General features: G+C 33.3%; 2 protein-coding genes across 2 annotated transcripts in view; both read right to left on the bottom strand.

Moving 5' to 3' along the window:
* Nucleotides 1–9,423, bottom strand: part of LOC113517074 (zinc finger protein SNAI2-like) — a 55,143-nt gene extending 45,720 nt beyond the window's left edge. The window contains exon 1 of the mRNA XM_026901620.3: nt 9,253–9,423. The gene's annotated coding sequence lies outside the window, so the exon portion shown is untranslated. The remainder of the gene's footprint in view (nt 1–9,252) is intronic.
* A 1,866-nt stretch (nt 9,424–11,289) lies between these two features.
* Nucleotides 11,290–12,632, bottom strand: LOC113521622 (lymphocyte expansion molecule-like). Its single transcript, XM_026907211.3, has one exon. It carries the CDS (start codon nt 12,524–12,526, stop codon nt 11,462–11,464), a length of 1,065 nt encoding a protein of 354 aa, XP_026763012.2. The 5' UTR covers nt 12,527–12,632; the 3' UTR covers nt 11,290–11,461.
* Nucleotides 12,633–13,181: the final 549 nt, after the last annotated feature.

The raw sequence follows: 13,181 nt of genomic DNA, 5'->3' as shown, positions 1-13,181 counted from the left end.
TGAAATTTGGTATACACGTTCTAGATGGAACGGACACACAGGCTACTTTTTTAATCCGGCCAGTAAACATATCCCGTTTACGTGAAAGAATCCAATAGTAAAATCCAGTATTAATATAAATAATACTTTAAAAATACAAATATAATAAATTGAGTACGTAATATTATACCTCCTAACATTTGGATTCCACGTAACAAGCAAGCAATTTTCAACAAAAATTTAATTTAATTTTACAAGCTCGCGTCTACAACTATTACAGAGTATTGCAATGATTTCACTAAAACCCTGTATACCACAATATACAAAATATTCAAAGCGTAGCGTTAATTAAAGCACACGGAACCGGAACAAGCCGGGAATACAACTGAATTCGTAATTATAATTATGACTATTGGAATGAAACCTAAACCTCCTACACTAATGTAGAATTAATGACGATAAAATAATTGGAAAGCAATATTTATTTATTGAGTATAATTATAAATTGGCACAATTCTTTTGTACTTACACTACTTAAAATTTTGTATCAAAAATGGATCGATTTCAATCTTGAGCAATTTATTAACAACTAACTGTATCCCGCGGATTCACTCGCGCGAATCAGAATATAAAGTATCTTATGTTTTATGTTAGTATATAACCTAATTGTGTACCAAATTTCATTCAAATCTGTTTAGTAGTTTTTGTGTAAAAGAGTAACAAATATTCATCCATGCATTCTTACAATCTTTTACTTATTTAATATATGTATATATAATTATTTATTTAATATATTATGTGTATGTACATATTAGTCTAATTTCACCGTGTGGTCCCGGCATAGAATAGGCCATCCCTTCCTTTCCCATGGGTGTCGTAAGAGTCAACTAAGGGAGGGGAAGGGATGGGCAGCAGCATCCCTCTTAAAACGTCCCTAAAAACCGCCTGCCAAGCGTGGCAACTACTGGCAAAACTCCCCTTATGCTGAAAGCTTATTTTCAGCCGTGGTCAGTTAACGGCTGAAATAATAAAAAATATTAGTCTAATTATATGTTTATAATATATGAATACATCGAGTATTGCTTTATTTTCCTGTATTTAATAATGCACCGCTTACTTATTTCTGGGTTTGCCCAATGGTTGACTGGTAAAGAACACCGTCCAGTATTAAGTTTATCAAATGTACATAGAATTTTACTGTGCAATAAAGTTTAAATAAATAAAAATAAATATAATTCGACAAAATATACTGTGCTCAATCTTGAGCAAATTAATTTATCGTAATAATTTATTTATTTGTCACAATTGTTGTAATAATTATGACTTTCATGTTTTAGTATAATTTCAGAAATAATTATCAAGTAATACCCACACGACAATTTGTGTTTTAAAATTATGCGCCCTTGAAAGTAAGTACAAGTGTTCTCTTGGCGCCTCAACTGCTCAAAAATTGTTATGAAATTTGTCACGTACAAGACATAAGCAAATTTTTGTCCCGATCACTTGGGCCAAGTCGTGGATATGGTTAACACATAATAGTGCTCTGTTTCCCGTGGCGTTGGCCGCATGAATCAGTATTTAAAAAATCCTATGTGTCAAATTATAATTCATATTTTTATAAATAATATATACAAATGACAAAATATATTGTTTATATAAATATTAGAACCTACCCATACCAAATGACATGACAGTTGCACGTCAGGAATAACAAAATGTGTGAAACCAACTATTTTAATATTACCATATCATCTTATTATATCACATTTTTAGCAATAAACTCATTTACCCGTTCAAATATCATTCAAAACCGTTCAGCCGTTTAAGCAATATTGTAACAAATTCTTTTACCCACAGAAAGCTACATTATCACAGAATAACATAGGCGATTTATTATTTTCGAAAATTCTATCCACCCGCGCAAAGCCACGCAAAGCTGGACTAGATCACTAATAATTTACCATGAAAAACAAAGTGTTATTTATACCACCTTAAATAAAATTATATTAACATCTACAAACAACAACAAAATATATTTACATCAAAGCTTGATATCTGATAGTGCATGTTCCTACAAATCTGTCAGCAAATATAACAAATATTTTCAACCGTCATCAAAAAAAGAGAAGATCCTTAATTTTGTTGTATTTTCTTTATGTAACAAATAAATACCTCAGAACTCTATCAATTATAAACCGACTTGGGAAATTCTTTCTTATCCCAAAGGATATACTTTCTGGTTAGTTCTGTAGAAGTTTCATCAAAACCTATTCAGTAATTTAGATTTAAATTAAAATCACTGGTTTTACAATGACTGAAGCGAGTGTTTTTTGTGGGACAAATTTTAAAATAATTAAATCTTATTAATGCTATAATTGGTAATTTATTTTACTTTGATTACACAACCCATCATTGTATGAAATTGTATTGGCTGTTTTATCTTTATTTTGCTATCAGACTTTCATACACCCTAACAAAAGATAGATAGCCAACGTAGTATTGCGTGTAGTAAGGCAGAGTATGCAATATTACGTTGCAACATGAAATTATGATAAAACCTGTCACATGCAGGTTGAACTCACACATTGAGAATTTCATCCATAGACAAGAGATAAAATGACCTTATACTAAATGAAATACTTCTAGTGAATGAAAAAAAAATTTGGCCCGTAGCAAAGAAAACAAAAATATTTTTTTAATTATTTGTATTGCAATATGTGACCAATATGGACCAATAATATTAAAAACTAATTAACATATATTATCTTACTAATATAAGAAGAGGTATTTAAGAAAAATTTATATGAGTGCTCTTAATAAGAGAAATAGAAGCCAAAACAATAATTTTTAGAAATTATATCTGTCTGTAAGTTTTTTTCGGTGACACGCAAGAACTATTACACCAAATTGAATGCGATTTTCACAACTGTAGGTATTCCTGAAAATCTAACTTAATATGTATTATTTTGATGCCATATATAAGTGGTCGGTTTCAGTCGTTTTCCTACCTCTGAATTCACTGGCAAAAAGATAGAAATATATGTACATATATGCACAGAGATTCAGAGTACAAGTTGCATCATTAATTTTTATATTCTCTCAAAACTTCACACCCCTATTATGAAAAAGTAAAATTGCTGTGGTAACAAAATTATGATTAAAGTAAACATAATTAATGCAGGTAATGGCGGTGGGCTCGCCCACGTTGTTACATTGCTCTGTTTATCCTTAGGGAATGGATTGGCCGCAAACACGGAACTTCCTTCTACCACCTGATCCAGATTCAGACATTATTGTTTTGGTTGGAAAGAAGTATTTGGTTGTGCTTTGTGGAGAAGTTGCTAACAGTATCAGGTCTACGCAGTACCCTAATTTATTTTGATTAATTCCTGGTGATTTCTTTACAATGAGCTAATTAGCGAACATCGATAGAATAGCAGGGAGTTTTAATGAATGATAATGGAATGGTTATTCCGCCTGCGCTATCGATATACACTGGCGGGTACTAGTGAGGGATGACAAATGATAATTAAGCAAATCAGTTGGCCCATCGGGACAAATTTAACAATAAATCAATCGCGATGGTTTCCAGGGGGCAGCAAATGGAGGTTGTCCTAATAAAGTACATTGCTAGCAATGGGATTGTTAATCTCCATTACTAACAATCCCCGCGGTACGCAGAGTTACCATGCTATTTTCATCATAAAAAATCCATGTATGGAGGGAAGAAATTGATAACAATAGAAGGCAGCAGCTCTTTTGATGGAAATATATCCTGTCGGTAGTAAAGAGATTATCAGTAATGGAATCTATTAGTCCCATTGCTAACAATATATCCTATCAGTTGGACGACTATATAGTTCTTCTGGAAAACATGATGGTTAATTCTTGTCGAATTCGTTAATATTGACTAACTGACATGCATTCGTCCTCATCTGTTATCCTTTATTAGTGCCCCGCCAGCGTATATCGACAGCGCAGGCGAGCTTACCATTCCATTATATCTCATAAAAATAAAATAAACCCTGTCAGATTGACCGTCAGGTTCTCTCTAGAAATCAATGTGATTAATTATTATCGGTGAATTCGTAACAATGAATCAACTGACTTGACTTGATCTTCGCCTACCATATCTCACCAAGTAAAGGAATAGCGCAAATGGAGTTTTCATATAATTTTCATTTATTAATAAAATACTTATATATAAAAAAGCGTAGAGAAACTAACAAATCTTTATCACCACTACGATAAAAAAATACTTTAAAGGGTGATCACTGGTGGGCATTGTTGATATGAGATTATTTTCCAGGTGGTGTCTGAGTCCTTAAGAAGGAACGTATTTATTTACTTTTAGAAACTTCTTTACGCATAACTGTAAGCTCTGTTTGCTTACTGCGATGGGCATCAAACAATTCTGAGTTAAGCACGGCCTACTCGACGCCTCCGTAAATACACCTATGCAAGTCTGATGAAAAAACACTACATACTAATATAATCAAATAAATATGATCAAATCGATTGATGCGCTCACAAGAACGTTAACATTTGACAACGCCGTAGACTACTCCACCTGGGACTATTCGTATTCTGAGCAAGTAATCGATACCTTTTAGTAGCACACTATCAAATATACAACGCGTAACAGAACACCTTTAATATGAACATAGTCATGCTAAAATACAGCGCAGATACGAAATAAATATAGAATTTTTCCATTTATCTTTAAACTAGTCATACGAGTTACTGCTGTTAATTTTATTATTAGATTATTTTGAATATATTTTCAAATAGATATTTGAATGTAATATACCGTTTAGAATTATGATTATAAACGACCCATGTCGTAAGAAACAACCCATGGGTTGTTTCTTTTTCTTTTTATATACATCGATCCTGGCTGACAGCGAAAAGTTTTAATTTTAGAACACATTTACAACCAAATTAATCCGAGGCAAAGGCTTGTTGGCAAATGTTTCGTTGAATTCAGAAGTGCTCGACGAAATGTAAGCAAGTTGAATGTTACTACGTTCACCACAACGACCACAGTCGACAATGCCCCTGATTACCCTATCTGAGATTACAGACCGTATCTTTTTAGCGCATACTGTAACACTTATGCCTTTAAATGCCTCATTACACTTATCAGTGCCCTGTATATTGTTGCATGTAGGATAAACAAACTAGAGAACTGAACTCCAATGTGACCGATAATCTCTAGCTGTTTTTAAACAAAAATCAGTCATCATGTGCCAAGTTGTATACGACTATATGCTGATATATGCAGCGTCAGCATCATCAGCGTTTTGCTATTGATACAACCCAAACCCCACTGCTCGACATGAGCAAGAATTTTAATTTACTATTAAGTACCCCTAAATAGGATTGCATTTCGAATTTTCCTGGGTTTGGAAAGGCGTAATGATATAATTTATTTTTTTCTGTCACCACATGGAGATCCACTTTTGCTGCCAACAGCTGGTAAGTAGCGTCGGCAAGCCAAAGATATATAACGGCATATTATACAAACCATGTTTATTATATTACTTAGTCGGATTATTTAAACTAATTGACTGAATAAAATAAGTTTGATTACGTTCTTTAATATTTTTATTCATGTTATACTATTATTATGTAATTAAGTAATGTTTTTCTTAAATAATTGACATTTAAATTCTACAAAAAAAGATAAAATTAAATTATTGTAACATTTGTTTTTCAACATTTGCAAGCTTGATCTAAGTAGATTTTGTAAGGTACTTTTAATTTATAAGATCTAATGTTTTATACCCAGAATCAGAGCAAATAAAATTATTATTATTCATAGATGTATTACAATGCATTACGTACTGATAGACTGACAATGCAATCACAAAAATGAGACAACAAAATGGTTACAGTAGTACGCCTGTTTTATAAATGTATGCATGTGACAGGTCTACGTTGAGAGGTTTATGTGGTATTAAAGTTGCGAAAAGCAAAAATTCATCAGTCAGTATTTGTTATAATTTCTACTACAATTCGTAATCGTTAAAAACTTTATTTGGATTAAATTGTTTTTGTACCAATTCTTGCATAAAATATTTCAGATTTTTCTATAATATACATTTAAAGCAAAATACGTGAAAAATATGCTATCTTGTAGTTATTTTTTTTTTTCTAATTTTGCTTATGTCCAGGTATAGCACACCTTATTATAAATACATTCTCGTGAAATTAATCCAAAACGTAAAAATATTTAGAACTTGTTTTGTTCATACTCCCGGCAAATCAGTTTCGAGCTTATATTGTATGGGTGAGTATTCTATTTATCTATCTCGCTCTAATATATATGTTATTATGTTTTCTCTCTTTTACATTGCCAATCTATGTAATTTATAATCTAAGATACAATCCTCCAATAAGCGCAATCTTCTAGACTTTAGTAAAAGTGGCATCCATCGAGTAAACACAACACATTTAAAGTTATGACTCAATCTAGGGGAATCGTTGTGCGCTCGTTATTCTGTATAGGGACGCGACGTGGCTTTAGTATAACCTCTACATCCTTGCCGGTATTATAAATATGAGAGCGAGTTTGTTTATTTGTTACATCCTGGCGCCTCAAATAATCATGAAATTCGGTATAATCTGGTTCAACTTAGTAAAAAGGTAAACAGGTTTCGTTGAAATTATTATAGAAGCACTCTCTAAATGAAATTATTAGTAACAAATCGTAACCAATAATCCACTTTTGTACTATTAAACGTTAGTAGACTACCTTATGGTAGGGTCGTCTATTCGTTTATTTTACATTTTTATTGTAATCTATTGAAACACACTATGTACATCTAATATTTGGGATAGACAAGAACAGGCAAATTTTTATTATTACATTTATTATAACTACTATATTCGTCGCTTAGATTTCAGAAGTAGGAGAACTAATGAAATAGACTACTCCCAGGTGATAATATCAAGTAAAAACATACACTTTTTAAGTTATACTTCTAAGAATACACAGCTATTAAGCCACTCCCAATTTGATGCAGTTTCTGCAAAGTTACAAAAATTATTGTTTTGGCATCTATTACTCTTATTAAGATCCCTTGTTTTACAAACCTGCTAAAAATAAGAAGATTCTCAATTCGATTGCATTTTTTTTACGTTTGTTCCTTCGTAACTCCGTCAGTTATAAACCGATTTGAAAAAAATTTATTTATCTAAAAGGAGATACTTACAATTTCGTCTCATAGAAATTTTATCCAAATCGGTGTAATAGTTTAATTTTTAAATCAAAATAACTGGTTTTGCCTCAATGAAAGTCGTTTTTTTTTGTGAAATAATCCTATATGACATAATATCAGTAAAATTAGTATTTCATACATACACGATTGATAACAATTATAAATACCCAATATTCCTGTCGATTGGGCAACAAAATCAGTTAATATACGTAGAATAGTTCTCTTTATATCAAATGGCAGGTTAAGTATCACCTCTCAATTTTTATCTTCTAGTTTTTTCTTTGAGTCTTTATTCTTTTTTACACTTTATTTCAATAAAATATCGACTTAATAACGACCAATCGGTTTCAAAAGGAAGTTTACAATTCAACTATAGTTTTTCATATTTATTTCAGACCTTCACATTTTCTAAAAAGATTTCAGTGATTTTTATTGTCCACTTCTTTTTTCTGTTTGAGTCTAACTTTCAAATTTAGTAAAGTATAAGGCAAAACTAAAGATTTTGTTAATGGAGATACGGTTTTTACGATATTGAAACTTTTATTATTGAATCCTTTCTTGGATTTGGTCTTTGTTAATTTATTTTTGTTTTTACAATATATTAGTGTTTCATGCAAAAGCTACTGGACTGATTATGGAAATTTGGTCACAATGAATCCATGAATTTATTATTATATTAAGGTAAAAGATTACAGAAAGTTTAAAAAAATTACTCCATAAAGGTATAAATTTTTATTGTATATTGTTAAGAACTATTAAACATTAAATCGTGGAAAAAATTAAGATATAAATAAAAGGCGAGCAAAATTAATATGGTGTAAGTTCTTTATCTCCTGTCCCATGGGTGTCGTATGGCGTCTAAGGGAACTTAATGATTGAAGGACAGACAGTAGCGTCCCTATTAAAACATCAAAACCTAACTGCGGTTACCAACCCGCCTGAGAAGCGTGGCAACTACTGGCAAACTCCTCCTTATGAATGAGGCCACGTTCAGCAGTGGACAGGTAACAGTTAATATGACAATAAAGAAGTTTTTTACACGTGCAATCATAGGTATATATATTAAAAAATATCATCTAATTTTTTAATTAAATATATACGTACCATGTCTTTATATATACGTACAATGTAACTCCAAAAGTCATTGACATACATTATAAAATCTACTTTACACAAAAAAACCGAATGGTGATGGTTCGAACTCGGAAGTAAGCATATATAAATGAATTATAACTAAAATATATATTGACGTCATTAATAGTTATATATTATATTTATAGATATTGGCTTTTGAATTTGAACTCTGTACCTAATCTAACCCCTTATGAATGATAGCGTTTCTTAAATGAATATGACGGATATCATTGAGGAGCAGAAAATTAAAAGGTTTCTTTCCTGAGGTACCACCGAACTACCGGTCCTGCCTATTCATTTCTACCATGGATCAGCTAAGCGTGCTTTGGTATATTTATGTTTGGAGGCATCAAAGCCAATATATTTGCTGACAACAGAAGCTCAAAACCTGTCCTTAAAAATAACAAAATATGGGTGAAAAGTTGGCACTTTCCATCAGACTTTTCCGTTAAGCTACTTGTTTGTTTACTATTTCTATTAGCGTAAAAATAATACCTACTGAGGTTAATAATATCTGAACTACTTAAGAATTAAACAAAAATCCGTAAATTACATAGTCGGTTTAAAAAATTAAAGAGAACATAAAGTAATAAAAGGGCTGAAATCTCGTTAAGCTTTTTAGACTTTTATGCGAAAACGCTGAAAGTCACAGTCGTTAAATACTTTAGAATACAAACGCTATGAAAAACACGGGATACGTATGTGAATTAATGTGATACGAATAAATAAATTTTTAACCGCTAAATCCTACCCTAAAAACAGGGCAATAAATGGCACTCGTTAATAAACACGCAAAAAACAAGGTCACTCGCGTGACCGCGCGATTCAAAATGTTATCGCTATTAAAGAGTGCAGAATAATAAATATGATAAAATTCGCACTGGCAGCCACTAATAGAGAATACAGTGGAACTTACCTGAGGTTCACGGCGCCTCCATGACTTAACAGGTGGCCCTTGCAACAAGTCGTGCGGTGCGCGCCACAGGTCGCGAGCGTGCTATACTGCCGGCAGTCCAGCGGCGACACGAGGACCGCGAGCGATCGACGCACGCGCGACCAACACCTCTCTCCCCCCATCGATTTTCGATGTACGCCGCCTAAGGCACGGTATTTACTAATGCAGAGAACCGCCGGCCCGGGTTCCCCTTCATAACACTTTTCTCTAATTTAGAGGAAACTAGCAAGCGTAGCGGTTACGATGCCGCCCAAACGAGCGGTAGCGTAATCGAATTCCGATAGGCTGCTACGAGTCGGCGACGTCACATGGCGCCGCCAGTGCGAATCCCACGCGCGTTATATGGACATAAACTTTAAGTAAACTTGTTAGCTTCCAAGTTACATGGACATCGGACACCACTTGTTAACACTTCTGGCGTTAGATTGAAGGCATGCTAAGGGTGGTAAACTACAAACTTTTACTGAAAAATAGATATTTACCAATTATTAAAAATTATTCTTAAGGATGATATAAAGTTCTCCTGTTTTTTAAATTCTTTAATTTATTCTCTATATTATATATTTCGTACATTTCATCAATTGAAAGCCCCTTCACTATTAGGTACATTGCAATACCGAATATCCTAATCCTACCAAATATTTACACTAATAAGTATTATAAAAATGAAAAAAAAAAAAATGTTTCTAATGTATAAACTAGAAAAATAGTTAATCGATTATTTAAATTCTTTCATCTGTAAATAGCTACCTTACCATACCAGCTACATAGGCTGTATTTTATTTAAAAAATCCGTACAATGCCGATGCGAGTCGCTAGTTATACATACATAAATATGTTTATTTATTACATCGGGCGCTTGTACGACTCGACTAATGGTCATGAAATTTGCCACACAGAAGAAATTTGCTACTTTTTCCGGTCACTCAATATTTCCCGATCACTAAAGAAGAATCACGAGTATATTAAATACTTCAAACCATGTTTATCACTATCCATTATCCAAACACCAAATACACCAAATTATAATAAAAAAAATTGAAAGTGTACATCACGGTACATTTCGGTAGAATGTTCCCAGTATCCTGAGTTATTTTTATTGGTCGTCTAATATTCTGTTTGAAGCAAAAGGTTTGACATAACACCAATACAATACCCTCCCAAAATAAACAGGATATAAAACTTCTATTTAACACAAACATGAACGGATATAAATCCATTAAAGAGCCGGCAGAAATGCTTGCTTAGGCCTAGGAAAATGTCGGTTGTGGGTTGTGGATAGACATATTTTATACATGCATATACAACCACTACTCTCTATTATGCATCATTCAACTAGCAGGGTGAATACATCGCTAAGCAGCCCCATATGGTATATTATTATCAAGAAAAAGCATTTTATAAGTACATATATTTTGCAATATGTAGATTATGGAGGGGCATGATTGTTAGAAATGGGATTTAACAGCCAATTGCTAGCAATATACCTTTTTTTATACAACTTAGAAAGAGCAAACAAGCAGACGGCCCACCTGATGGAAAGTGGTAACCGTCGCCTATAGCCATAGGCAGTACCATGGACATAACAGAGTATACTGTTTCGCCCATGATACCCCCCATGCGTTGCCATTCCTGAGGACTCAGATGTTATTCCTCTGTACCCTGTAAATTCACGCCATATCCCACCCTTCAAACCGAAACACAGCCATGCAAACACAACTACTTCACGGTAGAAACACGAATGGGACAGAGGTACCCAAGCAATCGACTTTTGTACAAAGTCTCCCTCTGGTAAACCTTTCGTGCCGAAGCCGGACTGTCCCTGAAAAAGTGGTTATTTCGTTGTAAAGTCTTTGTAACCAAATTATTTGACTTCATCCTCACCTATCATCCCTCACTAATAGCCCACCAGGGTAAACAACACAACATTACCAATCCATTTACATTCATTAAAATTATGTAAATAGATTATATTATAGATACGACGTGATTCTCGGATGATTGATTCAAGAATTGATAGGTTGAAGCTGGCATTGTAATAGTTATTTTTATGTTAACAGGATAAATATTATATTAGTTAGTACTAGTTATATTAATTTTAATTACCTATATAATTTATCTAGAAATACAATGAAATACAAATAGAAGCTACCTACTGAGTAATCATCATTTAGAAGGTGTTCATAGGTTGTTGTATAATGGCGCCAATCGTCCTGTCCGACTTGCTTAAAAATACATGCCGATGTCCCTGCCCAATAACACCACAGCTCACGCCTTTGATATTATACCTACCGACGCCAGGCCAAACGACCACTCGTTTATACCCTGGCGGCTTGTCGTACGAACTGTTAAAACCTTGCTTGTTCTGTTTGAAAAATTTCGGTTTATTAATATTTAAATGCGCTGGGCCCGGCTCCTCCGGACATTTTAAACACATCGAAATATCAACTAGAGCATTTCGCCCCCGATACGGTTGGCTCCTACTCGTTTTATTCATGACGCCAAAATGACTTTTCTTATATTTTTCCAAGGTGCCTTTTAGAGCTATCGGCCAAGTTGCAGCTGCGCACCTCAATGATGTACTAAAGTGATTTTTTATGGTGCTACCGTCCCGTTTTCCAGTAAAGAGATCATATGGACTTCGCAACGATACAACTTTATTAGACTTTTGTTCGATGCATTCTTTATCTACTATAGTATAACGGTTAGGCGCCAACGACCACTTCAGAGAGGTATCTTTGAATCGGCATAGCTCATCTCGATCAAAAGTAGGTCTAGTAGAATGCGGCCCATAAGGAACTTTGTACGGTGCTGTATTGTAATACGTACCCGGTCCAGGAATTCTATTTTTCAAAGACCGACTTCGTGGAGTTCGTCCAAAACCAAGGTTCTTGCAAGCCGGTTCATATTTTGTGACCAACGGAATGTCATGCCACGCTGGTCCCAACAAAGAACGTTGCAATTTTCGTTGTTCTAGAACCCTTTGATTTCTATACCCCAAGTTACGCGCCCACTCCTCTAATTCTTTCTTGTATCTCCAAAGATCTTTTGCGGATTTTCTGTTTTTGTTTACTTCAAAGATTTTGTGTATAGGCTGGGGATGGTATAGACATGGATCACAGCCATTGGGTCTTATAGTAAACAAACCACTTGGATCTAGTTTTGGATGAACCGTTATCTTGCCAAAACGTTTCACACTAGACCCAAAACCTATTTTAGATTTAGTAGTGACCATTGTAATTTAAATGTAACTAAAATAATATAAATATAAATAGATAAACTATACATATAGGTTTTGTTAAAAATTTGTTAATATTTTTATGACTAAATTCACTGACGAATTTTTTGGCATGTTTAATGTCAAAGCAAAATAAATATCTATATAGTATATAAATTACGTTGTTCGTAATTCCAAATATTAGATCTACATTGTCAAAATATTTGTTTGTAAAAATTAAATTTATAAATTTGAATATAACTATAGCAATATTGTCTTGTTTATGTAGAATGCATAACTTTAGGTTAAATCCTTACTAATATTATAAAAGTGAGTTTGTTATCTCATAGCGCCCTAACGACTTAACCAATTATTATGAAATTTTGGATACGCGTACAAGGATATAGGCTACTTTTTATCTCGGTCAATAAACCTATCCGAGTCACGCCGACGAAGATGTGAAAAAAAAAATATAAAATCAAATATTGTATGCACGAATGGTTTGAAATCCGTGATATAATTAAGGGTTTACGAAGCAAAAATCCCCGTAGGTATATCGATTCTTTAATTATTAAAATTTTTAGAAACTAACTTTTATCCGCGACTTCTCTAGCGTAACCATTATCAATTGAATTGGGATCAATAGTAGCCTACAGTAGCCTATTTGTTTGTT

Source organism: Galleria mellonella, unplaced genomic scaffold, assembly GCF_026898425.1.
Source record: "Galleria mellonella isolate WM207_F2 unplaced genomic scaffold, CSIRO_AGI_GalMel_v1 utg28, whole genome shotgun sequence".
Classification (NCBI taxonomy): Eukaryota; Metazoa; Arthropoda; class Insecta; order Lepidoptera; family Pyralidae; genus Galleria; species Galleria mellonella.
Note: the sequence above shows the minus strand (reverse complement) of the source record. Positions and strands in the feature narration are given on the sequence as shown.